This window comes from Pongo pygmaeus, chromosome 5 (assembly GCF_028885625.2).
Source record: "Pongo pygmaeus isolate AG05252 chromosome 5, NHGRI_mPonPyg2-v2.0_pri, whole genome shotgun sequence".
Lineage (NCBI taxonomy): Eukaryota > Metazoa > Chordata > Mammalia > Primates > Hominidae > Pongo > Pongo pygmaeus.
Window position 1 is genome coordinate 15,522,326 of NC_072378.2, and position 20,637 is coordinate 15,542,962.

Consider the following 20,637-nt stretch of genomic DNA (forward strand, 5'->3'; position numbering starts at 1 on the left):
TTGAGTTTAAGATGCCAGTGAGCACCATCACAGGCTCTTGAGTGCAGAGCTGGATAAACCAGTCTAGAATTTAGGGGTGAGGCCAGGATTGGAGCCAATAGCATTGGGTGGTATTTAAAGCCTTGGGACTGAATGAGAATGCAGGAGAGAAAAGGCCCAAGGATTAACCCCAGAGGCACTTCAACATCTCTGGTGGGAAGGTAAAGAGCTTGGACTTAATCCTGAAGTGTAGTTTTCCAAGATATTGTAACCAACATAATTTGGGTGGTAATGTCAGTTTTATTAGTTATTTGTTTACTTTTACAGGCAAAACGGATTAAGGAAAAGAATGGTGAAGTATGTGGACAGTACGAATAACTGCCAGATGATTGTGCAGAGAGGTGAGCACTGATGGTGCAGAAGAGAGAGGGCAACACTGCCAGAGCAAAGCCCTTAGGCAGGAGAGAAGGAAGGAAACCAGCCTACACTGAGGGGCTTGCTGTGGAAGCAGGGACAGTCCCCACAGTGCCTGGGAGGAAGCCAGAGCAAGCCAACTCTGGGAGGAGGGGGTGTTAGTTAGTGCAGGGAGCACAGAGCCCTTCTCTTCTGACTGCTTCTAGTTCCTCAGTGAAATCAGAGGAAAGCAATGAGGAATGGGATCAGGGAGGGGATGTCACACTTTGAGAAAAGAGCATTCTCCAGGTGCGCAGAGGGGAATGTACTAGGATTGCCAGCCTGGCTCAAGGCTTTCTAGTGAATTGTGGACAACATCTGAAGTGAGAACTCAGGAAAGGATGTATGTTTTCTTCTAGCTACATTCAGCTGCTCAGGGGCATACACCATGCAGGCAGGATGGAATTTAACCAATTACATTTTTCCAGCAACAGAGGCAGAGAAAAGTAAGGAATTATTGCATAGTACTAGAAAAATTAATTACTTATATGGCAAAATATTGAGTGGTCATTTCATGCCGTAAATCAAAATAAGTTCTAGATTAAGTAGAGTTAAAGTAATAAGTAACCTAGAATAAAAACTGGAAGAAATAACAAGCTAATACTTATTTCTTAGGATTGGGAGAGAATCTTCCATGCAGAAAAGCAATGGAAGATATCATTTAAAAATATTCATTTGATGCCCAAAAGGTATGTGAAAAAAATGCTCAACATCACTAACCATCAGGGAAATGCAAATCAAAACCACAGTGAGATATCTCCTACAGTCAGAATAACAATTATCAAAAAGACAAAGGATAAGTGTTGGTGAGGATGTGGAGAAAGGGAAACTCTTAGACACTGTTGGTCAGACTGTAAATTAGCTCAGTTGTTATGGAAAACAGTATGGAGGTTCCCCCCAAAAAACTAAAAATAGAATTACCACATGATTCAGCAATCCCACTACTGGATATTTACCAAAGAAAAGAAAATCAGTATTTTGATTAGATAGCTGCACTCTCATGTTTATTGCAGCACTATTTACAAAAGCCAAGATATGGAATCAACTAAATGTCTATCGACAGATGAATGGATAAAGAAAATGTGGTATGTATACACAATGGAGTATTATTCAGCCATAAAAAATAACAAAATCCTATCATTTTCAGCAACATGGATGAGCCTGTAAAACATTAAGTGAAACAAGCCAGGCATAGAAAGACAAGTACTGCATATTCTCACTCATATATGGATGCTAAAAAACTTGACTGCATAGAAGTAGAGACTAGAATAGTGGTTACTAGAGGCTGGGAACGGAGAGTTAACCAGATGTTGGTTAACAAATACAAAATTACAGAGAGGAGGAATAAGTTCCTGTGTTCTATAGCACTGTAGGATGACTGTAACAATTTATTGTATATTTTCAAATAGCTATAAAGTAGATTTTGGCCAGGTATGGGGGCTGATGCCTGTAATTCCAGCACTTTGGGAGGCCAAGGTGGGCAGATCACCTGAGGTTAGGAGTTTGAGACCAGCCTGGCCAACATGGTGAAACCCCATCTCTACTAAAAATACAAAAATTAGCTGGGCGTGGTGGCAGGCACCTGTGATCCCAGCTACTTGGGAGGCTGAGGCAGGAGAATCACTTGAACCTGGGAGGCGGAGGTTGTGGTGAGCTGAGATCGTGCCACTGCACTACTCCAGCCTGGGTGACAGAGTGAGACTCCCTCTCAAAAAAAGAAAAAAAGAAAAGAGTGAATTTTGAATGTTCTCAATGCAAAGAAATGTTTGAGGAGATAGATATGCTAATTATCCTGATTTAATCATTACACATTATATATATGTATCAAAACATTACACTGTACCACACAAATATGTACAATTATGTGTCCATTTAAAATAATAAAAGCAAAACAATTCATTTGAATAAAAAATATTAAACTTCTGTGTGTAACAACCATGCAAAATTAAAAGGCAAATAATTAGTTGAAGATAAATATCTGCAATAAATATGACAATTTGAAACCCTTAATATCTAACCCCTTCATTCAAATCTACAAGTACACTAAAACTGCAACTGAAAGCAGCCAGAAGCAAAAACAGTTCATAACAACAATAAAAAACTGATAAATTACATTTTACCTCCCACCACACCTCAAACAATTATCAAATTTTATTTTTGCTATCATATTAGTAAAGATAAGAAAAAAAATACTCAGATGAGGGTCCTTGAAATAGAAAAAGTCACAGACATTGCTAATGAAAGTATAAACTGGCACAACCCTTCTAAAAAGCTAACGATGAATACACACCAAGAGCCTTAAAAAATGTAATACACTTAGGCTGTAAAAAATTGTGGCCCTACCTATGTACGTATAGAGATGCTTATTACAGCACAAGTTATGCTTAGCATAAAACTGGCAACTACCTAAATTTCCAACAATAGGAAAACAGTATGTTAATGACATGAGGCAATGCTCATTTCATAAGGGGGAAAAAGCAGGAAACAAAATTGTTTGTATGCTATTCCAATTTTGGATGATATGTCTATATATGTGTGTGTGTATATAAACCTCAAAAATGTTTGAGGCTATTGCAGACTAGTGATTCAATTTTTTTCCCAGCAGCTTTTTAAATTTTCCTGTCTTTAATGGGGATGCACTGCTTTTACAGTTATTTTAAAAATAAAGACTAGGGGCACTTTCATATTAAAAAGATCTGGGCATTGTGGTTAAACATGAGCTGACTGGCAGAAAAGATGACTAAAAAGCTATGGTCACAGTTACCGTTTCTAGAAGACTGTGCAGGTACAAACACCATTTTTATATGGGGTATTGGAAAACTAGCATGGGTCTAGACAAGAATGACCAGGAGAATAAAGCATCTACAATCAGCTACCACGAAAAGAAAAGGTCAAGGAACTACAACTCTGAAGCCTTAGAAGGTTGGTAGAGAGTGTGAACTGTCAACACACCAGATAAACACCTTCAGGACTGCTCATAAAGGGACTCTGCATGGGACGAGGTGTTGGTGACAGGACTTCAAAGGTTTTTCTAAGATACAATGGCTAGAAAGAAGTAGAAAACGGGAGACTGCCAGAAATTCTTTTTGTTTTCTTTTTTTAGATGGAGTCTCACTCTGTGGCCTAGGCTGGAGTGCAGTGGCACGATCTCCGCTCTCTGCAACCTCTGCCATCCAGGTTCAAGCAATTCTCCTGCCTCAGCCTCCTGAGTAGCTGGGATTACAGGCACCTGCCACCATGCCTGGCTAATTTCTGTATTTTTAGTAGACAGGGTTTCACCATCTTGGTCAGGCTGGTCTCAAACTCCTGACCTCATGACCCACCTGCCTGGGCCTCTCAAAGCGCTGGGATTACAGGCAACTGCCACCACGCCTGGCTAATTTCTGTATTTTTAGTAGAGACAGGGTTTCACCATCTTGGTCAGGCTGGTCTCAAACTCCTGACCTCATGATCCACCCGCCTGGGCCTCTCAAAGCGCTGGGATTACAGGCACCTGCCACCACGCCTGGCTAATTTCTGTATTTTTAGTAGAGACAGGGTTTCACCATCTTGGTCAGGCTGGTCTCGAACTCCTGACCTCATGATCCACCTGCCTGGGCCTCTCAAAGCGCTGGGATTACAGGCGTAAGCCACCACACCCAATTTTTTTTTTTTTTTGAGATGGAGTCTTGCTCTGTCACCCAGGCTGGAGTGCAGTGGTGAGAACTTGGCTCACTGCAACCTCTGCCTCCGAGGTTCAAGCAATTCTCCTGTCTCAGCCTCCAGAGTAGCTAGGACTACAGGAGCACACCACGCCTGGCTAATTTTTGTATTTTTAGTAGATATAGGGTTTCACCATGTTGGCGAGGCTGTTCTTGAACTCCTGACCTCAGGTGATCCACCTGCCTTGGCCCCCCAAAGTGTTGGGATTACAGGCATGAGCCATCGCGCCCAGGCAGAAATTCTTTTAAAACTGTTACTCAGAAATCAGCATCTGCAATAGAGAAGATTTGACTTTAAGAATGGTCAAATATTTCCTGTCCAAGGAGGACACAGTGTGGAGAGGGGAGCTAGAGGCCTTACTAGTCTTTCTTCTAATCCTGCCCTGAGCTTCAACCCACATCTCAAATTCAGAGGAATCTTTCCAGGGTTCTGCAGCATAAATCAGCATCTTTTTTTTTAAACACTGGGTTTTATTTTTAGAATAGCCCTGTATTAAAGGAGCATTACACAGCAAGACCAGGAAGCAGTTCAAATACAGTTAAAGATGAAATCTCAATATGCTACTTAGCTATTCAAAGTTTGCGGTATAGAAAGAGAATGGGGGAAAGGGACTGGATATAAATGCAATACATAAAGAACACTGAACACTATGGAAACTCAAAACTTGTCTAAATTCTATTGTTTATGTTTTAGCACTTCCCAGGAATGACTGTGGTGAAGTGAGAAAAACACAGGTTTTGAGGGCAGACGTTCCTGGGTTTAAATCCCTGCTGAAATGCTTACTAGCTGGGTGACTTGTTTAACTCTCTAAGTCTCAATTTTCTCATCTCACAAGGTTGTTTTGATACTACTTGAGATACTGTGGTACTAACTATGAAATGCAAAGTACAGAGCTAACACATGTACATGCCTAATAAGTAGTTTCTTTTCACTAATTTATTAGAGTTTTAATAGAAATAAATAGAATTACACTTATATACCTATAATGGTATGACTGATATTCTGTGCCACATTAATTTTACTAAATGAAAGAAAAAAATCCTGGTGGTTATTTATTTTTTGATCACATCATTGCAATTACTATGATAATTCTTATTACATATACTTTTATTTTCAGTTAAAAATAAACATAATTAGAACTGATGAGTCATCTTCATGTAGTAAGTTTCTGACTGTTCAATTCCATTTTATCTACCATAGTATTTATTTCATAGGTTTTCAAAACTGGAATTAGAGATTTGAAAGTGAATAGCATATTAATAAGTATCCTATGCTACTCTTTTATACAATACTTTAAATGATTCTTAAGAATACAAAAGGATATTAAATAGTTCAATATTATTCCAATGCTTCTTTAGTTATTTCCCCTATCTTAGGGTAAACACAATTTTCTTCCTCAAATAAAAACAAATTAGCCAAATTTCAAATGCTGATTCATTTTAGTTTATTTTAGAGACAGGGTCTTGCTCTGTTGCCCAGGCTGGAATGCAGTGGTGCCATCATAGCTCACTGCAGCCTCAAACTCCTGAGCCTCAAGTGATCTTTCCACCTCAGCCTCTCAAGTAGGTAGGGTTATAGGTGCATGCCACCATGCCTGGCTAATTTTTAAATTTTTTTGTAGAGTGGGGTCTCATTATGTTACCCTGGGCTGGTCTCAAACTCCTGGTCTCAAGCGATCCTCCTGCCTCGGCCTTCCAAAGTGCTGGGATTACAGGTGTGAGCCACTGCTCCCACCCATATACTTATATTTATGCTATAGGCATACCTTTACAGGGAAAGCCAGATGAATATTTAAGCAGGAGTGAGAGTTTCTCAGCTCAGTTGGCCACTTGACTTCTCCCCTACTCTAGAAGTTTATAAAACCATTAGGCAACTACCAATCTTCTGAGAAAAGTACAAACTCCATCACAGTTGCCTTCAACAGTTTAATCAGCAGAGCTACAAGATCCCACAGGTTATTTTCCAGCACACACCTCTAAAAAGCTAAGACAAAATCATGAAGCTACATATGAATTCAACAGACAAAGTCTCTTGTTAAGGCTGACAGCTAAAATTTTCAAAGATTTCTTTTTCTGGTTTTAAAATTCAGTTTTCTGAAAGGTATAATTTTTGCTGTCAAGTTATACCATGTTCCAGCAAAAAGGTAATGAAACAGAATAGCTGTATTTATTCATGATACCAAACATTTATGATAGACAACAAAACGCTGTCCTGATTCACTTCTAAAATACTCTATTGCTATAATTATTGATCATACAATGGTGGTATATGATCATTACAAGAAATCTCAGAAAGGTAACATTTAAGCATCACAACCCTAATCTCGATGCTCTATTTTTATGTAGTTTAATACCTAAACAAGCTGTTAAAGTGCCAATTTCCCTTCAATATAGAATATCGTCTTAGAGGATTTCAGGTCATGCCCAGTATGACAACTTAAGACAGGGTACTAGAATAAAGAATCAACTCCGTCTTAGAAATAAACTTAGAGCCAAAATTAACAAACAGGATATAAATATTTTGGTATTACAGGACATAGATACTAACTTTATTTAAACACTGTTACATAAATATAAACCAGCTTTTAAAAAAACGAATATACACTTACATATATTGACATATGAGAAAAAGATGAGCAGACACCTCAAAAATCTTGCCAGTATTTACCAACAAATCAAGATTTTCAAGGAGTAATTTCTTAGATGAATAATCTAAAATATTAAAATTGAATATCAGATTATACCTATATGCAGATCTTTACTCTTAGAACCATTATTTAAGATAATGACTGAGAGAAGAGAAAATATGTCATTTATCATACATTCCCTATAAGTAAATACTTTAAAAATAAATGCCAAAGTTCTCACTGATAAGTTTTTTCCTGAACACTTAACAATGAATAAGAATGTGGTAAAACCTCTAGTTAGAATTTGATTCCATTAATGCTCCAATTTTATAATGAATTCCTGAGCTATCATTTTACTTCTGTTAATACGTCTATCTAAGCTTGAAGGGTTTTGCTATGTTATACATATACAGGCGTGAGAGAGGGACACAAAGAAGGAACTTTTCTCTTAATTTAAGTTTGATACACCTTATTCAAATTTGTAATATTAAAAAGAGAATAACCTTGATAGATGAGAGACAACATGTACTTCTTTCTTTTCTTTTTTTTTCATTTAAAGAGAAGTGGCTTCTACCTGACAAGGCATGATGTATATAACATGCCATAACATATGCCAACTAAAAAACAGGGAGTTTTAAAAAATGCAATCACTATTAAAAATTATTCCTCAGTTACCACCCCCATGGATAGTACAATAAATTACTCAACAAAAAATGCACAGTTAATTTTTCAGGTATTTTTTGCAGTAAGTTTCACAACTTCAATATCCTTATATAGGTATTTATATATATATATATATATTTAAATGCCACACAGAGATGTCATTAAAACCACAGCCTCTGGCTAACAGATAAGGAATACACTGAAGTTATATAAAATTATGAAAAGAATATATATATATATTCAACCTGTATGAAGCATTATGACATTTTTCAAAATCCATATTGAAAATCAGCCATTTTAGATAAACCCATATAGTACCATAGAATGAATTTTAACTTTATACTATCTTTGGATATGGCTCACAAATTTAACTCTATTAACTGCCTCTTGGAAAATGAACATACTAGCAGCAAGGGATGCTGAATTAGTTTTATGGAGCTGCACCAGCCTCATTATTCAAATAGCTAGCATTATTTTCCTGGTATTTTATATTTATCTTTTAATACAAATATTGCTTCATAAAAAATGTCAGTTTGATTAATTTCACCTGATGCATGAGAAGACACATATTGTAAAAAAAAAAAAAAAAAAAAAAAAAAAAGTCCTACATTTCCATGCAACATTTTAAACTTATTTTAGGTATTAATTTAGTAATTATTACTTGTTGGTAATAGAAAGAAACTAATAATGCTCTCATAAAAATGTACTGCTTGTAGGTTCAAGTCAAGTTGAAATTTAATTTCTGCTTTTTAATAATATATCATCTGCATACCATGCAAATACAGCAATGTATCCAGGCATGGAAGTAAACATTTCAAAGGAAAGCAGCAAAGGAAAAACAGAAAATAAAGTTCCACCTACAGGGATCCCTCTGACTATTTTCGGTGAGTCCTGGAGATGACATGGATGTGAGACCTGAATGAGTGAACAGAAGCTCAGTGCTGGTCAAGTGAAGCCTCCAGTTACCAGGCAGCTGCCCTCACGTGCATCTTCTGGGATGTAGAACAAAGGAAGTGAGGCTGAAGCCAGAAGCAGGTTTTTCCAAAGAAAACTGTAGTAAGCCTGTTAGTTTTTTGCTGATGGCTTAAGCAGACATACATTGGAATCTACTGCCTCTATAAAAGCAAAATGCAAGCTCTCAGGGGCTCTAGTGTGCAAAGATGTATGCACCGGTCTGGGACCATACCAAATGCAGCTCAAAATGGAGGGGAGGGAAGGCTGAAAATATACTAAATCCATCTGAATTTGTCATCTAGGTACAAAGATGCTTTAGTAACACAGCAAAAGAGACATGAAATCTTGCTGTTTGAAAGTAGTAACATAAAAATTAAAAATATAGTTCATTTCATAACACACAAGGCATCTATAATTTTCCCCTACCTCATTTTTAATGTAGCATTAGCCTAAAGGTTTTTTCAAATTCAGCAACACTAACCAGTGGCTTGGAATGTGCTATATATTTTTAATAAGTATCTTAAGTCATCAATTCTAATAGTTACAAACACTTCTCCACAATTTTTTCCTTTTTGAAAATAGTATGGTCTAAATCCCACTCCCGCTGGTCCCCTCTGAATCACAGCTCCATCAATCAGCCACTCTCACTGTATCTTCAACCTCTCCCTCTCTATAGCTTCTGTTCCTTTTTCATACAAATATACTCAACTTCCTCCCAAAATTAAAAAAAAAAATCCTCCCTTCAACCTAACTCTCTCCTCTAACTATTCTTCTTTCCTTCCTTTAGCCTTAGCTTTTGAAAGCATTGTCTCTACTTCCTCATTCATTTAAATATTTAATAAGCACCAAAGTGCCAAGCACCTGAGTCACAATGGTGAACGAGGCAGAATAGTCCACTCATTCCAATCCTCCGCCATCTGGTTTCTACCCCCAGCCCCCACATACACAAACCCATGCTGCCGCAAGTGTCCTCATTAAGATCACCAATTAGCTTCTCAGGCTATATTTCAGTTTGCCTTCTCCACAACAATATGACACTGCTTCTTGACATGTCCTTGAAATGTTCTCCTCATCACATTTTCCTCTCTGCCTCCACTATGGGCAATTAGCTCTCTTCTCGTGCCTGTCTGGTGAATGCTGGTGCTTCCTAGATTTCTGTGCATTGTCATCTTTTTTTCATTCTGCCCTGTTGTTTGTGGGCAACATCATCCAAACCCCGGGCTTCCATTCCCACCTGCATGCTGGCTACTCTCAAATCTAGCTGAGATCCTTCTCCTGAGGTTCAACAGCCCATTGGACACTTCCACCTATAACATCTTACAGATACTGCAAATTTAACATGCTCATGGTGAAATTCACTCAATAAGAATGAAATATTAAGGAATAAATTTAAGACTCATATATTGAAAACAACAAAACTGCTTAGAAAAACTGAAGATGGCTTAAACAAACATGGATATATTCCATGTTCATGGATTGAAAGACTCACTATCATTAAGATGACAATTTTCCCCAAATTGATCTACACATGCAACACAACCATCCCTATTCAAGTCTCAGTAGGCTCTTTCCTTTGTTAGAATTGTCAAAATGATCCTAAAATTTATATGGAAAGACGAAGGATCTTAAATATTAAATAGTCAAGCCAATTTTAAAAAGAAGTAGGTTGGAGGACTTAGACTTCCCAATTTCAAATCTCACTACGAAGCTACACTAGCCAAGGCAGTGTGGCACTGGCAATAAGGAACAAAGTTGAGAGTTCAGAAAAAAACTCTTACATTATGGTCACTGGTTTCCTACAAAGGTGCCAAAGCAATTCAATGGGGAAAAGAAGCTCTTTTCAAAAAATAGTTCTAAGGATTGTGAGGGAGACTTGGGGCACGGTGCAGCCTGGGGGCCCAAGGTCTGCCAAAAAATGGTTCTGAGACAACTGAATATCGACACGTAAAAAAATGAAGGTGGACTTTTAACTCACACGAACACAAGGCTTAACTGAAAATGGATCACAGACCTAAATGTAAGAGCTAACTAGTGTTGTCAAGGATGAAGAGAAACTGCAGCCCTCACACACTGCTGATAGGAACGTAAAACGGTACAGCCATTTTAGAAAACAGTTCAGCAGTTTCTCAAAAAGTTAAACACAAACTTGTCATATAATCCATATATTCTAGTCTTAGCCTATATACCCAAGATAAATAAAAATGTATGTCAACACAAAGACTTGCATAAGAAAGTTGATGGCAGCATTATTCAAAATAGGCAAAACCTGGAAACAATCCAAATGTCCATCAGCTGGTGAGTGGATAAACAAAATGGGGTATATTCATACAATGAAATATTAATTCAGCAATAAAAAGGAATAATATAGTGATTTTTTATTCTACTCAGTTTCCTGAATCTGTGTCTTTCTCTCCATTCTAGCAATGCCTTAATTCAAATCTAATAGTTTCCCAACTGATCTCTTTTAGTCTAGACCTGCTCTTCTCTAACCTATCTCCTATATGATTCCAGAAAACTTGCTTTAAAATGCAAATCTGATCCTTCTACCCTGATTGAAACCCTTGGGGATATCCTACTCCCTATCCGGACTCTATCAGCTACAACAATAACCTCTGAGCTCTTTTTGATCATGCACCCCTGACATATGCATGAATTCCTGTTCTAATTTATTACATAATATACAGAAAATTGACATTTAAAAGGATGACATAAAAAAACAAAAATTCCAGTTTCCTCTCTCCTCCTAATGCTTTGCATGCCCACATTCCTCTTTGAAGACCACTGGCCTAAAGGGAAATGTCCAAGTTCCTGTGTATGGCATTCGAGGCTGGGTACCAGTTGTTCCTTGCCTCTCTGTCCAACTTCATCCCTCATCACTTCACCCCACACACCATATGCTTCAGCCAGGCAAATTATTTGTGGCTCCTTCAATAAATAAGAAATTAAATTTTAACTTGTATTCTTGAAATAAACATATCTGCATCTTTACAACTGTTCTTTCCTCTTCCTGGAATGTCTTTGTTATCCTTTCCAGCCCAGTGAGTACTCGTCATTCAGATCAAGTATCATGACTTCTCTCTGGTTGATTACTCCCACCTTAGTGTACTTATTTCTATTATTTCTATATTGTATTCAAATTATATATTTGCCTTTCTAACCTATGAGCTTTGCCACAGTCCTTTAGCTCCCTGAGGACAGAGGACAGTAACATCATCCAACCTGAGTCACTTAAATATTGTTCAATGGCAGCTGATTAGTTTTGTCTCACATGTTAAGCAACTCTTGAAGTGAACCAACAAACTCTACTGAAGTTTACCATCTAGCATCATCATCCCTATCTGTAACATGCTAAGGGCTGCCAAGCCAGTAATATGCATAAGCCACATCTACGAGTAATCCGAACAAGTGAGACTCCTCACAGCCTCAGAATTCTCCAAGTCAGATGAGTTGGTGCCTTCTATTTTTACTCAAATTTAGCCATCATCATCACTGGGAATTGCTCCCCTTCTAAGATTTCAAATTGAAATCTCTTCTTTGACCACAAGATCCACCTCAACCACTAAAAGTGTTCTTCCCCTTTACGGGGTATCTCACCTGTACCATTCAGCCTGCTTATTCTGCTGGTCTGGTCAGGCCTCCCCTCTCTAGTCAGAACTCCACAGCCAATCATTTCAATCATAGTCTCACTAGCACCCATAGTTACCATGCCCTGCTGGCCCATCTTACATGTCTTCCCATTTCCAACTCTGTGTTAACCAAAGCATATTTGTTTTGCTTTTTTATTTCTGCTTCTGAGCCTAGCCCTGAAAATTCAGATTATCATTCCTTATGTGAATTCTCAAAAAATTATTTAATCCTTCCATGTCAACTTTTCCCTATATTATCAGCCATCCTTTCCTTCTCTAAGGTCTTAGGAAAAGAGATATCCCTGGATACTCTCCAAGGATAACCTATCTGGATACCACTTCTTTCCATTTTCTTTAATATCATAATGACTCCTTCAATATCTTCAACTATACCTCCCCTGACTTTGACCTGGATCCTATCTCGTTACATTTTCATTGTTTTTCTACCATTCATGATTGAATAGTTAGTTCATGTCACCTTTATTTCCTAACTACTCATACACTTCTTTTTTTGGAGACAAAGTCTTACTCTGTTACCAAGGCTGGAGTGCAGTGGCACAATCTTGGCTCACTCACTGCAGCCTCTGCCTCCGAGGTTCAAGCAATTCTCATGCCCCAGCCTCCCAAGTAGCTGGGACTATAGGCGCCCACCACCACGCTGGGCTAATTTTTTGTATTTTTAGTAGAGATGGGGTTTCATCATGCTGCCCAGGTTGTTCTCGAATGCCTGACCTCAAGTGATCCGCTTGCCTCAGCCTTCCAAAGTGCTAGGATTACAGGTGTGAGCCACCATGCCTGGCCTATTCATACACTTCTGATTTTCAATTCAGATTCACCCTTTACAAACAGCTCTTTCAGGTCACCAATGACCTGTTCATTGTCAAATCCAACAGGCTCTCTCCATTCAGCTCAACTTCTCTGCATTACTTATATTATGGATAACCACTTTTCCTCCTTTAAACTCTCTCCTCTGTAGTTTTTTTGTCACTACATTGCCTTGGTCTTCCTGTTTCTCTGACCACTCTGGTCCTACCTCATCCACTGGCTCTGCTTTCCAGAGCTAAGTCTTCAATGTCTTATGTCTTTAAAGACTATGAAAGCTTATGTACTCTACATGTGCTTACAATAACGGAATTCCTTCCCCATTAAAAATATAAAATAAGGACTTTTATGATCCTATCCTCTTTTTCTGCTGTCTAATATTTGAGTGATATCACTAAAAATTTTAAATGAATGCAGTATTTGGGTAACACAGAAAAATTTCCTACTGCCAATATTAAAATAAGAACAACAACTGGTTTTAATAATCTTGTAGAGACTGGCCATATGCAGCAGAAGGTGAACGTAACTCATCAACCTCAATGGAGTATAGAAGGGAGAATCTAGAACTTGGTGGATGATATTAATCTACATTACTAACTTTGAGGGTCACTAATTTTGTATTTTGGTTCTCAAAAGTTAGTTTTCCGCCAATTTAGAAAGAGCTTCTAAATATAAGTTGAATAAAGCAACTGGAGGAAGTAACACCTTTTATTTTCCTCCAACCTGAAAAGGAAAAAGGCAATATTCAAAAAATAATAAATTGCCACAATATGTTCGAACAAACTTTTAAATCTTTTTTTCTTCACTAATACTTTGGAAGAGCTATTAAATTTCTGTTTTTCTTGTTATAGGGTACTTTTTTTTTTTTTTTTTTTTGAGACAAGAGTCTCATTCTGTGGCTCAGGCTGGAGTGCAGTGGCATAATCTTGGCTCACTGCAACCTCCACCTCCCAGGTTCAAAAGATTCTCCTGCCTCAGCCTCCTGAGTAGCTGGGTGTACCACCACACCTGGCTAGTTTTTGAATTTTTAGTAGAGATGGGGTTTCACCATGTTGGCCAGGCTGGTCTTGAACTCCTGACCTCAGGTGATCCCCCTCGGCCTCCCAAAGGAGGCCCTTCCAAAGTGCTGGGATTACAGGCGTGAGCTACCATGCCCAGGCCACGTTTTAAAAATATTAGCAAAACACTCAAGAAGAAACAATTTTGAATGAACACTGATACTAAAAATCTAGATATAATGCAACATTTAATTTAGGGTTTGTTCACATTTGAGATCTTTAATTGGCCTGTGGGTGGATTTGATGTGCTGTTAATTGTACATAATTAGGAATGTGTGTATAAACAAGATATTTCAGCCCAAATTGAATTATTCTATCAGATAATATACAACACTACCCAACCTTTTGCAAACTGCTGTTCTCTTCTTTTTCTCTGAATATTGTCATACTAAAAAAAGTATGCCTCAGCACTGAGATGCAAGTAAAACTGACATTTTACATAATCTGTGTCCCTGCCCTGTCTTTTAATATTAACTTGATTGTTTTTTTCATCTCTTACTGTTACATAAGAAGATACTAAACTAGTCAACCAAAAGAAAGGAATGAGAAGGAAAAGGCATTTTATAAGGATTTCAAATCTTATTTTAAACCACTGATTGAAAAAAAATGTATACAAGTAGTGGTTTACAAATTGAATTAAGAACAATGACAGCCATGACAACACATTGTTCACATGATCATTCAACATTACCTTCAACAAACTGGCCATGAGCTTAATCATTTACTAGAGCCACAGTAGGTCAAACAGAAATACAGCCAAACAAGGCTGTTCAATAATAGCTATAGGAGGAATATGACTTTATACCTTTTATCTTGAGAATTCGTCATTTTTTCTAAATCCAAACAGATCAGACATATAAACAATTCAACTATAAATGACATACTTGGAAATCTTTAACCATTCGGTAAATCTAAAGGACAATGCTGGTTTATATGTGAAGTATAATAAGCATAAAACAACAAAATCAGAAGTGATTTAATAAGTAATTCAAAAAGTTTTCTCAGTTATTGAAATGAGTCTCTCGAGAATAGGATTTCTACTACTTAATTGCTCATGAGTAATTAATTGAAAAATGGGAAACTGGAAGAACCTTGAGCTGCTGGAAAGTTTGTGTTTTCTTCTGTTTTTCACTAGTGTTTCTCCATGACCAGTAAGGGTCAACATAACCAAGAATTATCCTCTAGTGTCCCTCCTTCAGGCATTCCCTAAAAGTAAAAAGTAATGCTGGCTGCTTTTGGAATCTCGGAATATATTTCATCTGAGCCTCTAATTTTACAGATGGAGAGAGAAACTGTGCCTAAAAAGGTAAGAGACTCATCCAAAGTCACAAGACAGCAGCAGAGCAGGGCCCAGCACTGAAGACTTCTCAGGAGATTCGAGTGACTGCAAGGTCAATTACAGGGGCAACTCTTGATCTTTGTCACTATTCCCTTTCCACATGGCCCAGACTGTACAAGAGAAACCAGAATCTTCTTAAACTATGATTCTCAACAACCTCAAAGTTAGCACTGCACCTTCCTAACATACCACTTATAAAGGTCATTAGCAGAAACTCTCACTTGGTACATGTGCTAAAGAGAATATCAAAACCACCTGTGATTAAACAAAACCTACAAAAACAGTATTAAGTTTTACTGTTTTATGTAAACTGATTTTGAAAAATGAGTTTGTTCATAATTATCGAGAGAACATCTGACACCAATGAACTCTCAACTACTTTAAAGTGAAGAATTAACACAAAATTACCTTTGAAGGTTTCAAGTTCCTTCCTGTAGGGGGAAAAAAAAAGACAAGACAATGCAAATTAAAAATCTCCCCAATGAAAACTGTTCTTCCATCATAATAAAAACTTATGTACTTTAAATGCCCACAGTGGTATTTCTGGATCTTCACATATCAATTATACTTTACTGAAATGACCAGTACAATGAGCCTAAACCAACTATTTTCAGTTATTTCTGCTATTTTCTGCTAATGGCTCAAAAAAGTTCCACCAGAATCCAAATAATAATCTAAACAATTTCATCTAAACAATAAAACAATTATAAGAACATAGACAGCATTTTAATCCCAGCTATGAACCATCTCATATATGTAAGAATCAGTTTAAAAAAAGAACTTAACACAATTTTTCCTTGATGGATAAATATTCAATACTGGATTTTTGAGATCGTCAGTTAAGAATTATCCAAAATAGAAGCAGTTGTTTTCCCTTTCAACAGCAAAGGAGAAAAGGGGGAAAGTGCGTATCAAAGGACTGAGGTGCACAGCTCATGCCACAAAGGGCCAAGCCTCTAGGAATCTTCTGGTTTATTATTTTGTCAATGTTAAGTAAGGATGCCAAAACAAAGTTTGCTGGGAAATGCACAGTGGGGAAAAATAGATTAAAATAAACATTTTGTGACAAAGAAAGCAAAGCAAGTTGTTTTGAGGCTTTCCCTCACAATTTTGCAGTTACGTATTTTTTTCCTCATTATCAGTACTAACGAGTAATTTTGAGGAAATAAAGGCTTGTTATCCCACTTAAAATATGAGACATTTATTTTGTACTTGCACTCCAGGTTTTACTAAAAATCTAGAGATGTTTTGAATTCTTAAATCAATTTTCTACACACCTAATTACAATACCCCTCATGTTCCAAAATAGCTGACTACACTCAACAGCTGCTAGAAGAGACTGGCAAGCTGCCTACTGAAAGGCCAAGTAGATAATGTTCTTGCAACAGCCAAAGTGAAGGTTCTTAAATCAGATGGTCATCCCACTCCGTTTTTTCCTAACAATATCTACTTATAATAATTATCCAGCACCATGGTTCATAAACTATGCAAGAATTTTCAATCCTATTTTTTCAAAAACCTGTGTGGCCGGGCGTGGTAGCTCATGCCTGTAATCCCAGCACTTTGGGAGGCTGAGGCAGGTGGATCACCTGAGGTCAGGAGTTCGAGATCAGCCTGGCCAACACGGTGAAACCCCGTCTCTACTAAAAATACAAAAAAATTAGCTGGGTGTGGTGGTGGGCACCTGTAATCCCAGCTACTAGGGAGGCTGAGGCAGGAGAATCACTTCAACCCAGGAAGCACAGTTAGCAACAAGCCAAGATCATACCACTGCACTCCAGCCTGGGTGACAGAGCGAGACTCTGTCTCAAAAAAAAAAACAAAACGAAACAAAACAAAAACAAAACCTGTGTAATTGTTTCCCTTCAGTCAATAATCAACTTCATTCTTAAAAGCTTAGCTAGGTACAAGCTAAATATGACTAAAACCTGCTTTATACCCCGATAATAAAAACCAGAATACAACAGGAAAGCAACATGTATCATAAGAGAATCTCAAAAAGATATCTTCAATCTACTTCTTAGTGACATCCTCACATTAGCAATTCCCCGACGTAGGGAAAGTTGACAGAACACTCAGTTCAATATTCTAATGAGTAATTCTTTTTTTTTTTTATGATTACAATCTTTAGAGAGCTTCTAATTTTCTTCTTTTAGAATGTGTGACTGTGAGCAGAATTTCTAAAGGGCTCTCTTGTTTTAAAAAGCTGAAACTCAGAATAATGATTTCACAGACACTGTTCTTCTCCTACCCCCAAATACTAACAACCATAAAAACAAGGAATCCAGCATCTACTATTAAATACATTAATGAGTGAGTGTGCAATTGATGAGGGCAGTTTTCCTGTGGACTCATCCTGCTCACCCTGCAACCATCTGTCTGCTGCTGTGAAGAGGACAAGCTCAGCATCTTCTGGGCATCCTCTGTCACACAGTGTCATGACCCACAACTCCACAACTGTCAGCTAAATTTCCAAGAAACTTCCCTTCAGAAAATCATTCCTGTACCCAATTCCTAAAAAAGACGACTGCTTGAAGTAGTGATGGTACAAATAATTGGTTTAAAGAAAAAAATCAGTATTATGCAACTTTTTTTTTTTTTTTTTTTTTTTGAGACAGAGTCTCGCTCTGTCACCCAGGCTAGAGTGCAGTGGTGTGATCTTGGCTCACTGCAACCTCTGCCTCCCGGGTTCAAGCAATTCTCCTGCCTCAGCCTCCTGAGTAGCTGGGATTACAGCCACCCACCACCACGCCCGGCTAATTTTTGCCACCACGCCCGGCTAATGTTTGTATTTTTAGTAGAGATGGGGTTTCACCATGTTGGCCAGACTGGCCTCAAACTCCTGACCTCAGGTGATCCGCACGCCTCGGCCTCCCAAAGTCCTGGGATTACAGGCATGAGTCATCGTGCCCCACCAGTATTATGGAACTTTTAAGGAACTGATGAAGTAAAGCAGCAGCACTGAAAGCCTTGAAATTTCACAATTGTTAGGGTGTACTCCACCATCTGTTAGAGGTACTCAGCATTTGGAAATACAGAAAATGTAAGAGAAGGCAGGGAAAGGCATGTCAGTCACAGGCAGTAGTGACTGTGAGGTCACAGAGGCCAAAGACGCAGGTTATATTTAGGAAACAGACTTCAGAACAGCAATACTTCAGCAAGTACTTGTCCTGGAGCAAATACTTCAGAACAGCAGGCTGAATGAAGAGAAAGTAATTCAGATAAAAAGGTAGAGAGTTCTCAGTGCCAGGCTAAAATATTTTGTTTTATTTTTAGCAGGAGAATAACATGAGCAAAGCTGTATTTTAGGAAGAACGTTCTAGCTGTGATGGATGGATATACTGGCAAGGGAGAGAATAAAAGCAGTGAGTACACAGGAAACTCACGTAGGGGGCACGTGGGGAAGAGCTAATTAATACTTGGCAAGAGCAATGTAAGTAGCAATGACAATGAAATGAAGGATTCCAATTTGAAAAGTATCATAAAGAAGACTCAACAGCCCAAGGCATCTGACTAAATAGGGTAAGGAGAGGAAGGAGACAAGCATGCTAACCGGGGCAGTTCTAGTCTGGATCATGAGAAGGAAAAGATTTTGGAGGGCAATGCATGAGTTCAGTTTGGAAATTGCTGAAACAGGAAGACTGAAAGCTGCAGACAGGATTCCCATCCCCTTCAGCCTACTCGAGGATTTAACTCCTACAGATTCCTACTCCCTCGCTTTGCATTCACTCTTGAACCCATTCCAATTTGGCTTCTGGACCCCCCACTACGCAATCAACGCCACCAACAATCATCACGTTGCCAAATCCAGGGACCACTTCTCTGTTTTCATCCTAATCCTTAAGCAGCATTTGACCCAACTGGTGGTTTCTTGAAACAGTTCCCTCTAATGTTCTCCCACCTCCTCAGTTTCTTTTGCTATTGTCTCCATCCCTTCCAGACCACTAGATGCTGCAGTGCTGCAGGCTTGGTTCTGAGCCCTCTTCTCTCCTCAGCTTACATTCACTCATAAGCCAATTTCATCCCTAGCTTTAAATGCCATCCATATGCTACTAACTTCCTGATTACATTTCCTGTCTTGATCTCTTCTTTGAGCTCCAGACTCATATGCAACTGCCCATTTGATAGCTTTATGCAAAAGTGGAGTAGGCTACTCAAACATTTGCAAGACAGCCTGTTCTTCTCCAGTCGACCTCATCTCAGTTAATGGCATTACCCAGCTCCTCAAGTTTTGGCTCATCCATCTCCCTCATTCTCCATCCAATTCATCAATAAATCCTGTCAATTCTATCTCAAAAGATAGCCTCAATTGATTCACTTCTCTCCATCACCACTGCCATCAACCTTATGTAAATATCCATTTTCGTATACTAAATATAATCTTGGTTGAGTTCGATCATTCATTCAACAAAAATTTACTAAGCCTTAGACACTATGATAATGTTAGGAATAGCATTAGGAATAATGCTAGGTTTGGAATAGACATGTTCCATAACCTCAAGGAACTTTAGTGGAAGGGACAGAGAAATAAAGCAATAATTAGAAATCAATGTCATAGATTACAGTGCTTTGGTAATGACATGCTGAGGATTCTCTAGGAATAAAGAAGAGAGGACAACTCATACACTTAGGTTTGGTAGGAAAGGCCTACTGGAGAAGCAAGGACTGAGCTGATGAGTTTTCACGGACAGTATAACTGATGATGATGGGCAACATTTATCGAGAACATGGCAGATATTTTACTCTTAAGCATTAAGTCATACTCTCAGTTAACCAGATGAAAAAGCATGGGTAAGCAGGAGTTTTAAGTTCCAGTCACTCTCCTTCAAACTGTGTTATTAGCGTAAAAATGCTAATAATAATAATTAGTGTAAAACAGCCTTCAAGTTCATCTTTTCCAAGAAGACTTCACTGACATCCAATCAGTGATCTCTCCTTTATCAAAAATTCTACAGCACTAAACTCTATCAATATTATACATTTCATGTGCTGCCTTGTAATGTGGTTCTGTTCACACAGGTGTCGTCTCTACAGTTACACCACAGGTTTCCTGAAGTGCAGAGACTGCATCTCTTCCATCCTGCATCACACGCATGCCCAGAGTTGGACCCAACAGACACTCAGCAAATCATGATTACCAAGTACTGAGGCTGCAGGATGACTAAGATCTGCTTCTTCAAAGAGGCCCTTGCTGTAACTATATTTTATTTTTGATAAAGTTTGATCAAATATTATCTCATTTGAAACAACTTGTTTGTTGCTTGCATTTTCTAAAAATTGAGTTTATTTCCATAGTTTAATAGTATTTTCAGAAGATCAAACAAAAAGAATTGAAATGTCTCATTTTAAATGTTAACATATTTCAAAATTCACTCAATTCAGCTAATGCCGTTACAAAATTTAGCATAACCCTAA

At 38.1% G+C, this 20,637-nt stretch overlaps 1 protein-coding gene across 2 annotated transcripts in view; it reads right to left on the bottom strand.

Annotated features, from left to right (window-relative positions):
- DTNBP1 (dystrobrevin binding protein 1) overlaps positions 1–20,637 on the bottom strand; it is a 143,078-nt gene that overhangs the window by 57,686 nt on the left and 64,755 nt on the right. For both annotated transcript variants that reach the window (XM_054491182.2, XM_063665839.1), the window contains one exon: positions 15,631–15,653. In XM_054491182.2, coding sequence (XP_054347157.1) covers positions 15,631–15,653 — 23 coding nt within the window. The remainder of the gene's footprint in view (positions 1–15,630; positions 15,654–20,637) is intronic.